The sequence below is a fragment of the Microcaecilia unicolor genome, chromosome 2 (assembly GCF_901765095.1).
Source record: "Microcaecilia unicolor chromosome 2, aMicUni1.1, whole genome shotgun sequence".
Taxonomy (NCBI): Eukaryota; Metazoa; Chordata; class Amphibia; order Gymnophiona; family Siphonopidae; genus Microcaecilia; species Microcaecilia unicolor.
Window position 1 is genome coordinate 431,756,947 of NC_044032.1, and position 21,873 is coordinate 431,778,819.

At 43.0% G+C, this 21,873-nt stretch overlaps 1 protein-coding gene across 1 annotated transcript in view; it reads left to right on the plus strand.

The window, feature by feature from the left end:
• HADH (hydroxyacyl-CoA dehydrogenase) overlaps window positions 1–21,873 on the plus strand; it is a 122,358-nt gene that overhangs the window by 57,714 nt on the left and 42,771 nt on the right. Inside the window, exon 4 of the mRNA XM_030190794.1 lies at window positions 16,094–16,220. Within this exon, the coding sequence (XP_030046654.1) occupies window positions 16,094–16,220 (127 nt within the window). The remainder of the gene's footprint in view (window positions 1–16,093; window positions 16,221–21,873) is intronic.

A 21,873-nucleotide genomic window follows, 5' to 3' on the forward strand; every position in this document is an offset into this window, starting at 1 on the left:
GGACCCTCGACCTGGTAGACCCGTGGAGGATACTCCACCCTGGAGAGAGAGATTACACGCACAGGTCGAGGGCCCATGGCACATTTGCCCGGATTGACTATATTTTGCTTGCTCGCTCTTTATTCCACCTAGTGGCTGCAGCGTCTATAGGCCCAGAGGAAGTAGCAGATCATGCTATGGTGTGGTTAGATCTTGTTAACTCTGCAGAGGCTGGGGGGAGGTAGGGGGTGGAGATACCCAGCGGGCCTCCATCAAGATTTACATTTACGGGCACACATACAGCAAAGTTGGGAACACTATATAGAACATAATCACTGGCATGCTGTTCATCAGCCTGAGTTGTTTTGGATGGCCTCGAAGGCGGTCCTTCGGGGTGCCATTATAGCCTACTGTAGCATGAAAAACAAGAAGGCGGCAGGCATCGTGAATTTGGAGCACCAGTTGCAAAAGGCAAAAAGAATACATCTTCACCACCCCACACCAGTTACCTTAGAGAATCTAAAAGCCACTCAGGCGGCATTAAATAGCCTATTACATGAAAAGGAGATGAAGTCCGCCCTGTTTTACAAATATAAGTTGCAGAGGTTTGGTAACCGGGCAGGCAGAATGTTAGGTAGGCTGATTAGAAATTTGTGAGCCCCAAGGACAGTGACTGCATTGAGAGATGCAAAAGGGAACTTAAGAACAGATAGTTGAAAGATCGGGCAGGCCTTTACAGAGTACTTTAAAAACATTATATAAATCCAGTGTGTCTCACTCGGCACAAGAGATGCAGGAATATCTGACCCAGATTGGGCTCCCAAGACTAACAGGGGAGCAATTGGAGAACCTGAACAAACCGATAACAATGTTAGAACTGCAATGTGTGATTAAAAAGTTAAAGCTCTGGTCTGCCCCGGGCCCAGATGGATTTTCAGGGGAGTACTGTAAAATACTGCCAGGGGGGGCCCTAGCATCTTTGCTGGAATATTATCAGGAGGTGGTGGGGAAAAAGAATTTCCGAGATATGCTAACTCAGCGCTCATAACCTTAATACCTAAGCCAGGGAAGCCTTTGGATAATGTTGAATCTTACCGACCAATTTCATTGCTAAACGTTGACACTAAAATATTGGCAAAGCTGATTGCTGAGCGTTTGGCAGAATACCTACCATTCCTGATAAGTCAAGAGCAAGTTGGGTTTGTTAGGGGCCGCCAGTCAGTTCATAATATCAGGAAGACCCTGATGGCTATGGCAGCCAGTCAACAGCTTGGGGCCTCCACCCTGATCTTGAGTCTAGTTGCCGAAAAGTCTTTCGACCAGGTGGGGTGAGTTCATGTACCAGACCCTGGCTGCCATGGGTATAGAGGGGTGGTTCACGTATGCGGTTCAGGCACTTTATTGTCAACCTAAAGCTGGAGTGTTTGTAAATGGAGTTAGAGAGCCAGAGTTCCAGATATACCGGGGTACACGGCAGGGTTGTCCCTTGTCCCCTTTATTATTTATATTGTTCTTGGAACCTTTGCTGCAGAAAGTCTCCTCAGCCCCAGACCTCCAGGGGTTTAATCTGGCAGGACAGGATATCCAGATTCTAGTTTATGCAGATGATTTATTAGTAATTTTGAGAGAGCCCTCTAAGACTTTAACAAACCTGCTGCAGTTAATCGAGCAGTACGGGAGATACTCTGGGTTTCGTTTAAATTTACATAAATCTATAGCCCTACCGGTGTTGTCAGGAGAACCGGCAACCTGGCTGGGGAGCTTCCCCATCCAATAGACACAGACCTCCTTGAAATACTTGGGAATCACCATCACTAGGGATTTAGCACAACTATATGCACAAAATGTGCAGCGACTATTGCGAGACACTAATAGACAATTGGAGGCCTGGGGGCCGTTGCCACTTTCTCTGAGAAGGATTGCGCTGTTCAACATGTTCATGGCACCCAGATGGCTCTACACATTTCAGTCACTCCCATTGTTTCTAAAAAAATCTGATGAGCAGAAGCTGATAAAAATGGTGCAAATTTTTTTGTGGAAGAAGAAAAGGCCACGTCTTTCATATTCCGCATTAAGTGTTCCAGTGGAGTATGGAGGCCTGGGACTATTAAATATCAAGTATATGACAGTGGCAAGTGGAATGCGACATATCAATGACTGGTTCCGTGGAACCCAGGATTATACAGTCACTTCCATAGAAATGCATTTGTATCCTGAAATGCATTTTAGTAATTACCTGTACACAGCAGGGCCTCCCTTGCCATATATACTGCAAAAGACAGGAATTTTGAGATCGGCAAAAGCTGTATGGCAATGGGTCTAAGTTGCGTCAATTCTCTGCAAAAATTACCCCGTTTTTATCTATTTGTGAAAACCCTGCCTTTCCACCAGGCATTTTATATCCAGCTTTCCAAAGATGGAAGTGGAAAGGGATGATATACTTATTGCATGTAGTCTCCCTGGAAGGACGGGTTAAATCATTCCAGGAGCTCCAGGCGGAATTTGGTCTGCCTCTTTCAGAGGAATTTCACTACAGTCAGCTAAAGCACTATATCCAGTCCTTACCCTGGGAGGATTTGGTGAAAGATGTTCAGGAAGAATTGGCTTCAGCGTTTTCCTTAGCAGCGCAACAGCAAGTGCCGCTCAAGTTCTACCATAGGCACATTAGAGACACAGTGCAAGAACCTGATTATGCCAAGTTGTTATCCCAGTGGAAGCAGGACATTCCGATGGACCTTACAATATCTCAGTTGAAAACTCATGTTTTGACTTTAAGGAAACATACATCTATGGTTTCGCACTGGGAAACTCAGTACAAAGTGGCACTTAGACTTTACATTCCTCCTAGGAGGGCTTTCCATATGGGGATCTCTCCGTGGGGGGAGTGCCCCAAGTGTAAGGAACCTGGAGTTTCTCTGGGGCATATGCTCTGGAGGTGCAGGGGCATTGTCAGCTACTGGAAGCAATTAATACAATATGTATCTCGCATTTGGCAGACCAGGTGGAAATACGACCCAGGTCTGTTGCTGGGTCACCCTGTACTTGTTCGTCCAATACCGAAAGGTTTTACAGCTTTTGTGCACAAGACCATTGTAGTTGCCATGCAAGTGATTCTGTCTGAGTGGGTATCTTATAGTTATCCATCATATTCCCAGTATGATCCTGCTGTTACGAGTCGAAAGGATGGTGATGCATGACTTTAACTCTGGACCTGGTCTGCGGTTTCTAGATACTTGGCATCCATTGTTAGATACACTGACCCCAGCTGCCAGGAGTAGGTTGCTGAACCTTTAACAGTTTCCCAGGCAATGCACAAAGAGGGGTTGGGGGGAGGGATTTAAAAAAGGGGGGGGGGACTTTGGGTAAACGGGGGGGGGGGGGGGGGGGGAAGGGAGGGGCGGAGGGGTTGTTTGGGGAGGTAGGGGAATTTATTAAAAAAACTGTATTATGTGGTAGACATGGTTGATGTTCTTTACTCTTTACCCCTGTTGTGATCTAGATTTAAAAATGTGTGTACACAATATTGTTTAGTGTTTCTTGTACAGGCTATTTTGTCTTTAATAAAAAAGATATACCATAAACTCATTTTTTTCTGTGTAAAGAGTTTATCAAGTGGTTGAAGACAAGATTTTTCAAAAGGATATTTTGTTTTGAGAAGGTGTAAGAAGCTATTCCTGTTAAGTAGTGACTGGTGGTTTTTGGTTCCTGTCCCAGGCATACTCCTTGATTATATTCTGTTACATTTGAAAATTTTTCAGAAAATTAGGGATTACACCAGCAAGTGAGTAACCCTGACCTTGTCAATAGATTTGACCAATAAAGAACTACAGTTTTTGTAAATATAAAATCATAAAATAAATTTAAGGGATATATACATTTGAATAACCATCCCCACTTGTAGGGGTGAGAGCCCCTGCCACTGATAGTAGGAAATTGCCATGATTTCCCTGTGGGATTCAGCTCACTGGACCTGCAGTGCACTATGTTTCACAATACAGAGACCTTTGCTATGAATTGTCGAGTTATACCTGCTTCAGACTTCAAATTTTGTGCTATAATTGGAAACATGTTCAGGCATATTTGTTTGAAAAGGATCTGTGAAAGGTATGGAAAAGGAATCCTAGTCACATTGACCCCCCAGATTGCTTGAGACCAGAAACCATCCGGAATGATGTTGACATTCCTGTGGTTTCTCAAGCAAAGCAGATCATCAGACATTGTTATAAAAGATAAGCATCAGCATTGAAGACAGCTTCTTCAGCTAGATCTACAACTGTCATGTGGTCAGACACTGGAATGCAGCAGAACTGGCGCTGCTATCCGCTACCACAGACATCCTAGAAAGTGAGACTAGCAATAATACACGCAGGTTGTATGGTCAAACTCTAATTTCTTACAGGTAACAGGTAGGTAGTTTGCCAATAGGGAGTGTGCTGCTTCCAACTAGTTTCTGATAAGTGAGTTTTCTTTTCCAAATAAGTTTGATTCTGACTATTTCTTCTTTGTCAATATTTTGTTCTTGTAAGTAGTCATTTGCTACATATACAGAGGGTGAACTTAGAAAACTGTGTGGATGTGGTGGTTTTCCCCATTACATTTACCTTATCCACGTCATATTCCACACCTGTGGTGAATTGGTGATATAATCTCATTACTACACACTTCCTAAACAACTCTAACTTTAACAGTGCAAAAATATTAAGGTACAGGTGGCAGTCTAGTTTTGTTTTTACATGAAATACCACGTGTACCATTCTCTATTGGTGAATGTGGTGTGATTTTGTATCTGGTGTAAAGAGATCCTTGCTCTTAAATTAAGAATCCAATTACTGGAGGCTAAAGAGAGACAAGGCATGTAGAGGGAGTCCTCAAGCCCCTGGTTTGCCTTGGAGTGGGTCTCTTAAAAGGAGACAATTGCCTTAGGGGCTCTGTTACTAAGCCACGGAAGTTTTTACGCACGCCCAACAAGTGCTAAAATGGTGTTACCACCCAACTACCGCATGGCTCTTGTAATTTCATTTTTGGCACGTCCGATACACGCATCTGAAAAATATTTTTTTATTTTCGGGTGTGTGTAACAGATGCACACAGGTCACTACTGCCCAGATTCTTTACCACTAGGTCAATGGCTGGTGGTAAGGTCTCAGACCCAAAATGGACGCGTGGCAATTTTGATTTTGCGACACATCCATTTTCGGTAAAAAAAAAAAAAAAAGGCCTTTTTTAAAGGTGTGCTGAAAAATCTACCACATTTCTAATGACCGAACTGCCAGCTTCAATAGTTCTAATCTTTCTTGCCTGAGTATATGCTGCTGGGGCTGAAGTGCAAGACGAGACCAGATCCTAGCTACAGAATTAATCCTACCAAACTAAGGGGTCCTTTTACTAAGGCGCGCTGAAAAATGGCTTGGGGTAGTGTAGGCGCGGGTTTTGGGTCTGTGCCGATCCATTTTTCAGCATACCTTAGTAAAAGGACCCCTTAGTTTGGTAGGATTAATTCTGTAGCTAGGATCTGGTCTCCTCTTACACTTCAGCCCCAGCAGCATATACTCGGGTAAGAAAAATTAGGACTATTGTAGCTGGCAGTTCGGTCATTAGGAATGTGGTAGATAGCTGGGTGACGACTGGGTGTGAAGATAACTTTCCTAGTGCATCACCTTGATGAGTGCTAGGGAGGAGATGGGAGATGCCAACACGTACCACAACAGTGTGGGAGAAAGGTTCTAGAAGCCAAATTTAGGGTTATATTAAAAAGGGGGGGGGGGAGGGGATGCTTAGTAAACAGGTACTTAGGCTGTAAAACAGGAGCAAGTCCAAAACCTCAAGGGTAGCATTCTGATACATTGTTCTACCTCACTGGTAGGCCAAGAATCAAGGTATTTGGGAATTTATAGCCTACCTATTAACTATATTGGTTACAATAAGCATACACAAAATGTAAAAACATACAGGGGGGGGGGGGCGCGCTGTTGAGCACTATGTGAGAAGGCTGCGTGTTGGAGGAGCTCCCACCGTTGTCAGTATAACTCAGGAAAATAAAGACAACAAAATAATTTTTTCTTTACGAACTACCACTGAAGGTGCAATTGATATAAATGGCTTCAAATAAATCAGGGAAACGAAACAGGATCGAGCTCGTGTTTCCCCCCCCCCCCAAAAGAACAGAGGCCTTGGCTCTGACGACAGCTCAGCAGCCATATTAGAGGAAATCCGCTGCCTCAAAGAACTAATGTGTGAGACGAAAGGCGATGTCACTGAAATCAAAGAAGATATCTCCACTATCAAATCTGAACTGTCAAGATTTAATAACAGAATGAAGTCCTAGAAAACAAAGCAATGGCTACTGATGAAAATATTAAACTCCTCCAGCATCAACGTAAGAAAATTTCAATACTGGAGAACTGGAAGGCGGTAACAATCGAGCACGCTGTAACAACGTTCGTCTGCTAGGCCTTCCGGAAATGGTAGAAGGGCCAAATATGATCTCCTCCTTTTTTGGGAAAATTTCATACCCGACGTTCTTAATTTACAATTGCAAAGACTTCGAAATAGAACGTGCACATAGAGTACCCACTTTCTGGAGACCGCAAGACAAATATCCGTGGCAAATAGTCTTCAAGGTACTACGTTATAATCAAGTTTCAGATATTATGCAACAGGCCAAAACCAGAGCTCCTATTAGGTATTAAGGCTCTATTTTGCAATTCTTACCAGATCTCAAAAAGAATACTATTAAACAGAGAATTATTATTTTCCTTTCGGCCCAAGCTGAAAGAGCTAAACACCAGATTTGGAATCATTTAATCAGCACGCATGCGAGTCGCTTCTAATAATAAAACCAAAGATTTCACGGAGCCAGATGCCTTGGCTAATTACTTTGAGGAAATATCTGAGTAAAACAGACATGATATATGACAATTTAACTTTCAGCATTATTACCTGGTACTGCTCTCTGGGATCCAGATCCAGGTCATGCAGCATGCAGTTTAAGATGGACATAAATTGCATACGCTAGTCTGCTTTCTTTTTTATACAATTGATTTACATCTATCAATACTGTCATAATGTTTTCCTGTTATATTCATACTTGAGTTGTGTAATCTCGTTCACTGTAAATGATATATTCATATGTCAGTAGTCACTTATATTACTACAGTAGTTGTTGATATGGTACATTCTTCTGAATGTGAGATGTAACAAAAAACAATGGTGGGAGTCTCCTAATGCACATTCTCTTTCTCTCCCATGTGTTCTTCATCCTATACCATGATACTTGTGCATTTCCGTTTTTGTATGCAGAAGATTAGCAGTTATGCATGTCTGAGTATCAACTTCATATGATTGTTAAGATGCCTCTCATTCTCCTTGTTATGTCAGTGTTTATTATAGAACAAATCTCAACAGAATATCCCTAAAATCCTTAGAATGTTCAGTTCAATAATACCTTTTAATGTAAAGAGCTTAAAGAATCCCATCATGAGAAAAAAAATCTTATCTTATAGTTCAAAATTAAATCCTGATGTAATTGTTACAAGAAACTTACTTATCTGTACTAGTCTTGTAAAATTTCCATTAAAAATTTCCTACCTCCTATATTTTCCCCAGCAGTAGGGAATAAAAGTGGTGGTATAGTGTTAATTAAAAAAACATAAGGAGTGGAATATACTTTCTTATAAAATTGACAGTATGGGCAGATGGGTTAAAATAACTGTGAAAATATTCAATAAAACAATTTCCTTAATATCTATACCCTGAAAATTGATTCACCTGAATTTTTTCTATCTTTATAAGATCTGATTGCATCTGAAGGTAATACTCCTTATACTAAACCCGTCGCTAGATAGGAAGTCTAAATACCCATATAAAACTCAAAGCATGGCAAACACTTCAAGATCTAATGTCACAATTTAACCTCTGTGATGTTTGGCGATTAACACATGTATCAGAGTATGATTATACGTTTCTTTTTGTAATCCTCATAATTCTTACTCCAGAATTGATAATTTCTTAATATCATCTTTCTTGTTACCTGATGTCTATCATACCAGTATAGGTAATATATTATTATCTGACCATGCTCATATAACTTCATACAGGTCATGCATCAGAAAATAGACCTCGGAGATTTAATTCTTTATTACTAACTAATAAAAAGTTTATAGAAAAAATCTCTGAGGAAATACAAGAATATCTTTCCTTTAACTCACCTAACCATACCTCTTGGCATAATTTTGGGACGCCTTCAAGGCTTTCATTAGAGGTGCCATAATTACATTTGCTACATCAAAAAATAAAGAACTAAATAAAGAAATTATGCTTCTGGAAAATAAAATAAAATTCTTGGAAACTAGTCATATATATGATACTGCTAATATACAAATATTAGAAGACCTTAAATCATCCAAACTTAAATATAACTCATTACTTGGCTCTAGGCCCAGTAAGGACATCTTTAGCAAAAGGGCCCAATACCTTTGAAGGTAATAAAGCAGGCCATCTACTAGCCAATTACTTGAAAGCTCGTAAAGAAAAGAATGTCATTTCACTAATTAATGATGAGAATAATAAACCCTTAACCAATAACATAGACGTAGCAAATAGATTTCAATCCTTTTATAAGGATTTATATTCCTCTGAAAATTTTTTTTTTGTTACATTTGTACCCCGTGCTTTCCCACTCATGGCAGGCTCAATGCGGCTTACATGGGGCAATGGAGGGTTAAGTGACTTGCCCAGAGTCACAAAGAGCTGCCTGTGTCTGAAGTGAGAATCAAACTCAGTTCCAAAGTCCACCACTCTAACCACTAGGCCACTCCTCCACTCTCAAATTGTGGAAGAAACAGTAAAATATGATTATCTAGACAAATTAGATCATCCTACAATCACAAAGGAGGACAATGAGCTACTATCCAAAAAAAATTACTGTTGATGATATCAATGTATGGCAACCAAAAAGTCTCCAGGACCGGATGGCCTCCCTATAGAATTTTATTCTGCTTTCAAAACGTTATCTCCTATGTGATAATTATATGGTAGAAACAGGCATTATCAGAGGCTCTCTTACTGAAGCCATTTTTATTACATAAAGTACATAAGTAATGCCACACTGGGAAAAGACCAAGGGTCCATCGAGCCCAATATCCTATCCACGACAGCGGCCAATCCAGGCCAAGGGCACCTGGCAAGCTTCCCAGACATAGACATTCTATACATGTTGTTCCTGGAATTGTGGATTTTTCCCAAGTCCATTTAGTAGTGGTTTATGGACTTGTCCTTTAGGAAACCGTCTAATCCCTTTTTAAACTCTGCCAAGCCTTCACCATGTTCTCTGGCAACGAATTCCAAAGTTTAATTATGCGTTGGGTGAAGAAAAATTTTCTCCGATTTGTTTTAAATTTACTGCACTGTAGATCCCACATTAGTACAAAATTATAGACCTTTATCTCTAATAAATCTAGATGCTAAGATCTTTGCAAAATTTATGTCAGAAAGATTACAAAATATATTACCCAAATTAATACATCCAGATCAATCTGGTTTCATGCATGGTAGATCTTCATCAGATAATACAAACATTTTTTCTAATATATTAATACTAGTAAAGAAGGCCCATTTCTGACACAAATGAAACGGGCGCTAGCAAGGTTTTCCCTCGGAGAGTGTGTGTGTGTGTGTGTGTGTGTGTGTGTGTGTGTGTGTGTGTGTGTGTGTGCGCGTGCGTGTGTGTGTGTGTGTGTGTGTGTGTGCGCGCGTGCGTGTGTGCGTGCGTGTGTGTGCGCGTGCGTGTGTGTGTGCGTGCTTGTGTGTGTGTGTGTGTGTGTGTGTGCGTGCGTGCGTGCAACTGCGTATGTGAGACACTGTGAGAGAGAGTGTGTTTCACACAGATAGAGTGTGTGTGTGAGACTGAGTGTATGAGACCAAGACTGATTTAGGTAAATGTCTGTTTTGGACATGCTAAGACATTAACAGTTCTAGATGCCATAAATGAGTGCTTCATAGCAGCTGGTACTAGGGCTGACCTGGAGCAAGAACTGCTTTAGGTCTAGTCCTTCTGCAATGTAGGGCCTGGTGGGAGGAAGAACTGCAGTGGCAATAGTGTTCATAGTACAATCAAATTTGACATCACTATGATGCACTAGCACTGTTCTTTTTTTTTTTTTTTTTTTTTTTCTTTTGAAAGAGACTTTAATAAAATGAGCAAATTGAGAAACTAAAGGGAGCAATTGTAAACACACTGAGACTTGGCAAGAATAAGTTGTTTAACTACAACTTTGACTTAACCCATTTAAAATGGGATGTGGTTAGACACGACCTAGCCAGAGGCGTAGCCTGGTTTTGACATCAGGGGCAGCAGACTTTTATAAAATAGGCGCCGGTTGGTGTCAGCTAGACAGTGCCTGTGTTTCAGGTGTAGTGGCTGTGGCGGGTAATGATTAATACAGGCTGTCTCCATTGCGTCCTACCTACAAGGAAACAGGAAGTTACATCAGGAGATCCTTGGACTGTCCAGAGCAGGCCACCTGTCTTCTTAACTACAAGTAAAAATATTAAAATTGTGACCATCACCTCAGGAACAGCACATACACTTCTTCTAGTGCTGGACACTTTGTTTAAATCAGATGGGCTCTACAGGATGTGGAGACCACTAGCCTTGAGCATTTTTGTTTTGTGTGACAAGGGCCACCAAAGGCACCCCTAGCCCCACAGCCTACTTTCAAATAGGGCCAGACACTGTGAAATAAAACAAAACTTGGCAAAATGACATCCAAAACCTATACTGAAAACTTACAACACCATAATAGCCCTAAACCACCTATGAAAACACGGTGCTACAACTATTACACTGGGCCTTAGAGCAGTGTTTCCCTAGGTCCTGGATTACCCCCTTGCCATTCAGGTTTTCAGGCTGTCCACAATGAATCTGCATGTAATGCAACAAATTAGTGCTGCTGGGAGAACCATTAATAGTTTTTAAGAGAATGACAGAGATGCTGAGAATTTTTTTATTACTCCAAAAAGTTGGTCTTCAAATGATTTCTTCCTTACCAATGCTTTGTAATCAACAGTATGCATTTATGAAACATGATCCTTACAGGTGAGAGCTCTGACCTTGAAAGTTGCTTTTTGACTGTTTTTCCAGGGTACAGGTCCTGGTACTGACCCCTGACCCTCTGCTCCTTGAAAACAGCAGATGCTCATCAGTACGACTGGACAATGTAGATGGCTGCATGTAACTAAAATACATGTTGAATATATAGTCAACTGGTAGGAGAACCACAAAAACTTTGCATACTCCTCTGAGAGCCATACATAGACTGAGAGCACTGAAGATGTAGTCCAGAATAAATAATGAGATAAAATTTGATTTGACACTTGTCAGCAATCATGCAAATATTTTGTAGTATTTTGTGTACAGTAGAAATACAGGAAAACAGAACAATTACAAAATAGGCCCAAAACTCAATTACATGAAAAGGAAGAATAAAGCATTTCTGGCCTTAGTGTGTGTGTACTTTAATAGCCAGAGCACCTGTAGCCCAAGCCCAGCTTCCAAAAACTTGATTTCAACTGTTTATTGTAAGATAAACCTAAGCTCCAATCTATAATTGGAGTCTTAGCCTGGAAAAAGAGGGAGACAGATCTCTTTGCTAAGGCTCTGTGAACAATTATTTATTTATTTGTCCTGCTCTTCCCAGCTCTGAGATTTGCCGAAAGAGGTCGTATCAATAGAAGAGAAACTGAGACGTAGAACAAAAACAAGAGAATTTCCCTCCCCCCCTCCCCAAGGCACTTAGTTTATGGAACTCTCTCCCATTTAATCCTAAGGCATTTGCCTAGTTATATCTTCTAATCGCATTCATGCCAGGAAACCCTCAACCTCGCATCACCAAGCAAAAGATTAGACAAAATGAACACCTCAAATCTAATCACAGGACTATACATCCTGGCCTTTATACACACAAAGGGAGCCCTACGCCATAAAGAACAAAACATACCCATAATACATACTGAATGCCAGACGAACAGACTAAACTCCTTCCATCTGACTGAAAACAGATCTTACCATGGAAAGACACCACCATTCAAACAAGCACAGAAAACAGGAAAGGACCCAAACACATTCAACACACTTGAACACACAACAATTAATAAATGTCCTATTAATCTCGGCTTAAGAAGATACAAACAGATCCATGTAAGATACATAAATGCCAGATCAGCAGTCAACAAAACGGACACTATAACAGACTGGATCACTCACGATGACCTCGATATAGTATTCATCAGTGAAACATGGATTCACAACCAAGAAGATCCCGTAATCCTAGATCTATGCCTACCAGGATACAAAACCAACCACTGGACCAGAACAGGAAAGAGGAGGAGGCATAGCCCTAAGCTACAAAGACCACTTCAGAGACCACTGTGGAATCCATAACACTACTACTCGAAATCGCCACAGCCAGGTTACAAAGCAAGTCCCTCCTAGCACACCTGACTTGCTTCATACTATACCGACCCCAGGAAATTGGAAAGAAGCCCAGGTAACACTCATGGACTTCATATCAATTAACATGCATCACAGACCCCAACATGGTGATTATAGGAGTTATAAATCTACACCTGGAGGACACAAACTCAAAACTACACATGGGAATGCAAAGAGTTTCTTCAACTGTGGAACTTCTATTGGCCACAAGTAAAATCAACACCTGTAAGTGGTCATGCACTAGATCTGCTAACATACAAACTATCCACAGACTTAACCTTTTTGATAACGGATCAACAATGGAAGAGCACACCATGGTCTGCACAAAAACACAATCCAGAAGACTTGAATGAAACTGGAGAAAAAACAAAAATGAACAATCACTAAAAGCCTGGAAATAAAAAAAACAAACAAATATAAAATAAGACAATCCAAAAGAAAGTACTATAAAGAACAAATAGGCATAGACTATACGGACGTGAAGAAACTATACAGATTAGTGAACAACTTACTCAACACCAAAACAGTCACAGCACCAAACACAAAACTCTCACCTGCAGAAAACTTAGCCAGATACTTCGAAGAAAAAATTACCAGCCTATGCAAAAATCAGCATCAGGGAAATACTAAACATGAAACCTTCATAAATGAACTAGATCCTAACCTAGGGGAATACCTAGCAGACTGTATCTGGACTAACTTCACCCATCTAACTGTCAACAGTGGCTTATGCAATTAGAAAACTCTCTGCCCATTGCCAACTAGCCATCTGCCCCAACTATATCATGAAAGACCCCCCCCCCCCCCCCCCAAGCAGTTCATCACTGAACTCACAGACCAGCTCAATTACATGCTCCAAGAAGGCCTAGTCCCACTGGACAAAGGAAACATTCTACTAACACCCCTCCCAAAAGACACCCCAAAAAAAAAAAAGGCAAAAGTCACAAACTACAGGCGATTGCATCCATACCCATAACAACTAAGGTGATGGAAGGTATAGTGGCTAAACAATGTAACAGAATACCACACCAAGTTCACCATTTCACGAATCTCAATCTGACTTTAGACCCCACCATAGCACAGAAACAGTACTATCACACTCCTGTCCAGATTCAAGCAGGAAATAGCAATGGGCAAAAACATCCTCCTACTCCAATTTGACCTATCGAGTGTATTCAACATGGTTGACCACCACACACTGTTGAAAATCCTCAACAAGATGGGAATCGCAGGAAAAGTACTTACCTGGATCAAGGGATTTCTGACCTCCAGGACATACCAAGTTAAATCACTCAGATATCTCCCAACCTTTGGAAAGCGGAATGCGGAGTACCACAGGGTTCACCACTCTCGCCTATATTATTCAACCTAATGATGACCCCACTTGCCAAATCATTAGCCAAACAAGGCCTTAACCCATTTCTTTACACGGATGACATCACAATCTACCTTCCCTTTAAACAGAACCCCACAGAAATCACCAAGGAAATAATAAACAGCATGACCATCATGGAATCTTGGGCAGTGGCATTCAAGTTAAAACTCAACAGAGAAAAAAAAACTGTCTCATTCTCTCTTCCCATTACAACATACATGACATTCCTAGTCCAATTCGCAGATGGCATCACAATTTACCTTCCCTTCAAACAGAACCCCACAGAAATCACCATGCAAATAATAAGCATGACCACCATGGGATCTTGGGCACTGGCATTCAAATTAAAATTCAACAGAGAAAAAAAAGTCTCATTCTCTCTTCCCAATACAACACCGAATGCCCCACTGCCATCAATGCCCTAGGTTCATCTCACCCAATCTCAGATAACCTGAAAATCCTAGGTGTAACAATAGACTGCAATCTAACACTCAAAAAACCCAAGCTAAGATCACGACAAAATGTTCCACACAATGTGGAAACTCAAATGCATAAAACTTTATTTCCCTAGGGTTATATTCCGCAACATGAACCAAACAATGGTGCTAGCCCACGTAGACTACTGCAATGGAATCTAAGTGGGTAGCAAAGACCAAATCATAAGAAAATTAGACAGTACAAAACACAGCAGCCAGACTTATCTATGGAAAATCACGCTTCGAAAGCACGAAACCTCTCCTACAAAGCCTACACTGGCTACCAATTAATGCATGAATAACCTTCAAGATATGCTCAATCATACACAGAATTATCTACAGCCTTGCACTGGACTACATGACCCCACTAATTGATCTACCTAAATGAAACTTGATGGAAACAACAAGATTGTACCTAACCCTCCACTACCCTGGATGCAAAAGCCCGAAATACAAATCATCATACGCCTCCAGCTTCTCCTTCATAGGCACCCAACTCTGAAACTCACTGCCAAAAGACCTGAAACTCACAAAATACCACCTAAATTTCCGGAAAAACCTAAAAACAATTCTGTAACTGTCTCTTGTGATATGTAAGCCACATTGAACCTACCAAAGGGTGGGAAAACGTGGAATACAAATGCAATATATTTAATAAATGGCTGAGTTTTTTTTTATTTTTTTATTTTTCTCAGAGGTGTTTTTTTCTCCACTAATTTAGATTTTTTTATTTTTGAGTTTTGGTTTAACTTGGTATATAAAACCCTTCAATGTTTAGCCTTTGGGCTACAATCCTGTTTTTGAGGTAATTGAAATCTGTTACCATTGTAACATCATATTTGTTAGAATTCCTAATTTGTATTAGCATTTCACTATCCCTCTTCATCCTGCTCAGGTTGATAGTACACCCCTCTACTGTATTTATTTTCCTCGATCAGTCATGCGATTTGTCCAAAAAGGTACCACATTGAATTTTATACTATGACTCTGCCATCCTTAATATACAGCACAACCCTTCTACCAGTTTCATCTGCCTTATAATTTTAATGTAATTTGTGTCCTGATTTCAGTGTCCTATGGGTTCACATATCACCAATTCTAAGATGCCCATCATCATCATGTCTATATTCTTCCTAATCATATCTCCAAATAATCATTCTATTTATTTTTATCTATTTACATTTTAAGTCACTTATTACCTTAGTCAAACTTTTCTTTTAAGGCAAGAAGCAATATTCCGAACATGGGGTCTGCAGAAGAGCAAGAAAACACTCTGTAAGAAGTTTTCTTCACTGAGCCAATCAGTTTGAAACCCAATATATTCTGATTTGCCCTAAAAACTGTACTATGGCTTATCAGCATTTTGAACCTAAAATCGTCCCTTTGTAACAAAAACTTGAAGTGGTCATTTTTCTGCAGTTAGTCTGTGCAGTGATTAAAAACATTTGCCCACTTGAAATGGGTGCAGAATTAAAGTGTAACTTTTTGGTAGGATAATTAACCCTTGGGAAACAACAAGCAAATTATATCCAAAAGTCACGGCAAATAGGTTCTTGGAGTGTGATTGATAATGACAGCACTCAGTTTCGCACAGTTTGCATTGTAAGCCATTTTGTCCAGATGACTGCCATGGAGTGTAGTTTTGTTTGAATGCAATGTTGGAGGGGGCAGAGTGACTCTGGCTTTGACAGGCCTGTGATTATACTGTTGTCCTTGGCAGGAGGCTGCAGTTATTGATTCTTCCTCTGTTTCTCTCCCCACCCCTCAATTTAGGCACACAATATTTGCAAGCAACACGTCGTCCTTGCCAATCACACAGATTGCTAACTCCACCAGCAGACAGGACCGATTTGGTGGCCTTCATTTTTTTAACCCTGTGCCTATGATGAAGCTTGTGGAGGTAGGTTTTGCTTTGTTTTACATGAGATGAGTTATGGACTGTAGTTAAGACAGTTGCTCTTACAAAGCTTGACCGTATTTTGACCATGCCAGGAATAAGCTGTAGCTCAAAGAGCATGTTCCTCATAGTTCTAAAGGGAGCTGTGACATTCTGTGAAATGGTGAAATTATCTTGGTGAGTGATTCTCGGAAAACTTTCAGAGACCTTTTTGGCTTTCATGCTGCATGTTTTGGAATTGGTCTGAAAACAAGAATACCCCTGTTGCATTATGATCACCTCATTTTGATTTGAGGCTGCAGAGTGATGAATGGAAATCCTTTAACAAACCTTGCACATCTGGGGGTTGGTGGGGGTCAGACTGGATATGAGACTAAGCACATCCTGCATTTCTCTCTGCCAAGTCTTGTGCAAGGGCTGAAGATGGCCTTCAGGTTTGAAGTGTGCCATGATGAAGCCTAAATAAGGCTGGGTATTGATGTATGGTGAGAATCCTTTTATTGGGCCAAAGATGTTTTGGTGATATCTGAAGGGGAGCTGTGTGGATTTGAAAGCTCATGTGACACCTTTGGACAATTAAGCCAATTAAAATTGTCAATATTTTAATTAAAATGAGTCCTATTCTGTGGGATTAATAGAATTACAAGATACAGTCCTATATTGATAGGACAAGAAAAACAAAAGCACACAGGTGCATGCTGCTGGATAAAAGAGCCTGAGTTGAGGCTGGAAAAGCTACAAACGCCCAAATTGGAGGGGGGGGGGGGGGGGGTGGGGGGAAGCTGTAGTGTGCACTATTCCTTTTAAGCCAGGGCAGTGTTGTAGACAGCTGGGTTATAAGTTTGGTTTTACTGTACTAAAATCTTTCTGATAATTTATTTTGTCCAATTGAGACACTGCAGTAGGAGGGGAAATGGTCTGCAAGAGAAGGAATAACATTTTTTTTGTTTGTTTTACTCTTGTTGGGTGATGTCCCTTGGATGTTCATGGCACTGGTGTGCAGAGCAGTGATGACCTTGATAGGTCAGCCCCATTACCCATCTGTGTGTAGTTTTTTCCCCTCTTAATTGCATCTGAGACAAAACAGGAACGGAGTAGGACCACAGTGATGACAGTAATTAGTTGCTAAACCTGAAACTGCTGCTGCGGTTGGCTTTAATCCAGCAACATCAAATGATGGCAGGAGCCATTTTGCATGTTTCACATCACTGTAGAGCAGGGATGTCCAACCTCAGCCCTCGCCAGGTTGGGTTTTCAGGATTTCTCCAAGGAATATTCTTGATCTATTTGCATGCAAACAGATCTCATGCATATTCATTGGGGAAATTCTGGAAACCCGAATGGATTGCAGTCCTTGAGGACTGAGATTGGACAACCCTACTGTAGAGGATCATGATGAGCAAGTGTTTTGGCTCTCGGCCCCCACAAACCTAGAATGTTAGTGTTGTGAGCGGTTATTCTGGGAGGGTGACTGGCAGAGTAAGGTTGTGAGGAGTGATGTGAGGCATGTTTCTCAGTGACATAAGAACATATGTACTATTCCAGCTCAGTTACCCAGCAGGTTTCAATAGAGGAAATCATTCTTTGCGCGTCACATTGAGATAAGCAGGACTTGGTATAGTTAATTATGGTTATGGGATTTTCCTTCAGGAACCTGTATGAATTTTTTTTTTTTTAAAAGCATTGCCTTACCCCGTGTTAACTGCCTTGACAGCTTTCAGCAACAGATTCCACAATTTAATTGTGTGCTGGGTGAAAAATACTGAGATTTGTTTTTTAATTGCTACTTACTAGTTTTTTGGATAATCTCTAATCTTCATATCCTATGCAAAAGTTTGGAGTAAGCAGCAGTTTGAAGCTTCAGTATGTAATTTCATATAACATTGCATTGAAATACAACTAACTTTGTACGTTAAGTGTGTTCATGTCTGCTGTTAAGAAAATACTGAATTTAAGTAGAATCAGCCTGGAGCAAAAATGGATCCAAAATCAGCTAGTAAGTTGTATAATTATGACAAGTAGAAATGCTGAGTGGAACAGCCAATCACATACTGCTAACGCTTTTTAGAAGGAACTCTATATAAAGGGCTTGAAACTTTTCATGTTGTATGATAGTTGTGGTCTTCTCACCTCTCTCCAATCTCTGCACCTCAGTTTATGGAGCAGCAAATTTTGTTAGTGATGAGTGAGGAAGGCTATTCCACTATCAAGATTGGAAAGAGTTTTCTGTGGTCAGAGTGCAGTAGTTAAATACTGCAGATAAAGCAGGACAATAGGAATCGTGGCTGACATAGTATTTTCAGGTCATCCCAGAAAGTCAAATCTGAGGCAAAATTCTATTCTGCAAAGAATATCCCTAGGCATTTGTAAGCTCACCTTGCCACTTATCAGGAAGTGGTGCATTTTCTGCACTTCATAGATAATGCCTAGGATTTGGATTTAGGAGATGTAAAATAAAGCTGATGCAGAGGAAGTGTAGAGTAGATAAACATGTGGAAAAAGGTACTTCCATATCATCAAGCTGATCAATCCATAGACTGGTGGGTTGTGTCCATCTACCAGCAGGTGGAGATAGAGAGCAAACTTTTGCCTCCCTATATGTGGTCATGTGCTGCCGGAAACTCCCCAGTATGTTCTCTATCTCAGCAGGTGGTGGTCACACACAGCAGCAGCTCTGGCTAGGCCTCCAAGCCTAATTTTTAGGTTTTGTTGAGTGCCTGGGGTTGAGGGCTCTTTTGAGCAAGTGCAAACCTGGTGGTGCCAGGTCCCTCCTTTTCTCCCCCCTCCCGCTGGCTCCGTTAAAAAAAAAAAAAAAAAAATTTTGAACGTCCTTAAAGGCGTTTATTTCGACGTTTATTTAAGCGTCTATTGCAGCTACTCACTGGGACACCAGGTTGTTACAACTCGGAGCGGACAGCAGGTAATTTTTACCTTTTTATAGCGGGCAGGGGGTTCCCCGATTCTTCTCCTCGTGGCATATGGCGTCGGAGGGCGAGGGCGCAAAGGGTCGCTCCCCGGGTCGCTTGAGCGCTTCTAGAGGGGATGCGGGGGTCTTAAAGCCTGATTCGCCCTTGTTGGGTGACAGTTTCGTGACCGATGAATGTCCCGGTCCTTCCTCCGGCGTGGCGGTTTTTCCCGCCATAAACGCCCATCCCCCGCTCCTCGCCTCCGCCATCTTGGCCGGCCACGCGGCTCGGACGGCTTCTTCTTGGGCCGCCCTTGAGGTTGGAGACATTAATGCCATGAACGCCCTTAATTTGGGCGACGGCACAGAAGCGGCTAAAGTTAAGAGCCGTTCTTCCCGCGCGGCTCCTTCGCGGAGTTTCGCGCCGGACGCCATTTTGGATGCGCAGCATGTCTCTCCCCCGCTATTGCGAGCGCCGGTTGAGGGTGCGTCTAGGGCTGTTGCCCAGGCTGCGGAAGTGCACAGTCTGGGGGGTTTCTCCCCCGAGTTTGTTTTGCTGCTGCATCAGGCCTTCCTCATGCACAACGCTGCCCCTGCTCCCTCGTCTGGTAAAGAGGTTGAGGTTCCCAGAGGTAAACGCCCTCGGGTTGATTCCCAGGCCTTGGAGGAATTTGTCTCCTCCGATGTAGATGAGGGCAGCGTGTCTGAGGTCTCCCAACGGTCCTTTGCGGATTCCTTGGAGGAGACGGATCCCCGCTCGGATGGAGCGGATGACCCCTCTGCAGCGCGGCTTTTTAGCCCAGAGGATTTGCCCAACCTGTTGTTACAGGCCATGGACACTTTGAAGATTTCCTCTCCGGAGGACGTCTCTCCCTCAGCCCCTGTTGGCTCTGCCATTATGCTGGGGACGAAGCGCCCGCCTAGAACCTTCCACGTGCATGATGCCATGCACACCTTAATTTCGGCTCAATGGGATGTCCCAGAAGCGAGCCTTAAAGTGGCTAGGGCTATGTCCCGCCTCTATCCTTTGGCTGTGAGTGAACGTGAGGCCTATCTGTGGCCTACCGTGGATTCTTTAATCACTGCGGTGACTAAGAAAACGGCGTTGCCGGTGGAAGGTGGCACGGCCTTAAAGGACGCCCAAGACAGAAGATTGGAGGCGGCCTTAAGGTCGTCCTTTGAGGCGGCTGCTTTAAGTTTGCAGGCCTCAGTTTGCGGCTCCTATGTGGCCAGGGCGTGCCTGACTATGGTGCAGCGGGCTTCCCCCTCGGATCATTCCTTGAGGGCTGATTGGCCGGCCCTGGAATCGGGCTTAGCCTATTTGGCAGACTTGCTGTATGATGTCTTGAGGGCCTCAGCGAAAGGCATGGCTCAGACAATCTCTGCGCGGCGGTGGCTTTGGCTGAAACATTGGTCTGCTGACCACGCCTCTAAATCCCGCCTGGCTAGGTTGCCTTTTAAAGGCAAGCTGCTCTTTGGGGTCGAGCTGGACAAAATCGTGACCGATCTCGGCACGTCTAAGGGCAAGAAATTACCAGAGGTCAGGGCTCGGGCTAGTACTCGTCCTGGTACCTCCAGAGGACGGTTGCAGGAAGCCCGTCGGTACCGCCCGGGCAAGTCGGGTTCCTCTGCCCCCTCTTCCTTCAAGAGGAATTTCTCCCCCAAGCAGCATTCCTTTCGCAGAGACCGCCGTCCCGGAGGTGCTCCCTCCGGTCCTCCCCCAGGGTCTCGTACCCAATGACGGGGTCTTGGTCCACGTCCCAGTGCAGATTGGAGGACGGCTGTCCTCGTTTCTGGGCAAGTGGACCACAATAACTTCAGACGCGTGGGTGCTGGAAGTCATCAGAGACGGCTACAAACTAGAGTTCTGCCGACCCTTAAAAGACGGGTTTGTACTCTCTCCCTGCAAGTCTCCGGTCAAAGCTGTGGCAGTGCAGCAGACCTTGGACAATCTGATCCGCCTGGGCGCGGTCGTTCCGGTGCCAGAAAGTCAGCTTGGCAAGGGACGTTACTCCATTTACTTTGTGGTACCAAAGAAAGGAGGTTCTGTCCGGCCTATCCTCGACCTCAAAGGGGTCAATCGGGCCTTGAAAGTGCGGCACTTTCGCATGGAGACTCTCAGCTCTGTTATAGCGGCAGTGAAGGCAGGAGAGTTCCTGGCATCCTTGGACATCAAGGAAGCGTACCTGCATATTCCCATCTGGCCTCCTCATCAACGCTTTCTGCGTTTTGCAGTCCTGGGACGACACTTCCAGTTCAGAGCCCTCCCTTTCGGGTTGGCTACTGCTCCGCGGACCTTTTCCAAAGTAATGGTGGTCATCGCGGCCTTCCTACGAAAGGAAGGGGTACAAGTCCATCCTTATCTGGACGACTGGTTGATCCGAGCCCCCTCTTATGCAGAGTGCGGCAAAGCTGTGGACCGGGTAGTTGCTCTTTTGAGCTCCCTGGGATGGATCATCAACTGGGAGAAGAGCCAGCTGCGCCCGACTCAGTCCCTGGAGTACCTGGGAGTTCGATTCGACTCCCAAGTGGGCAGAGTGTTCCTGCCAGACAATCGGATTGTCAAACTTCAGGCTCAGGTGGACCAGTTCCTAGTAGCCTCTCCCCTTCGGGCTTGGGACTATGTGGAGCTGTTGGGCTCTATGACGGCCACGATGGAAGTTGTGCCCTGGGCCAGGGCTCATATGAGACCACTTCAACACTCTTTGCTGCAGCGCTGGACTCCGATGTCGGAGGATTATGCTGTGCGCC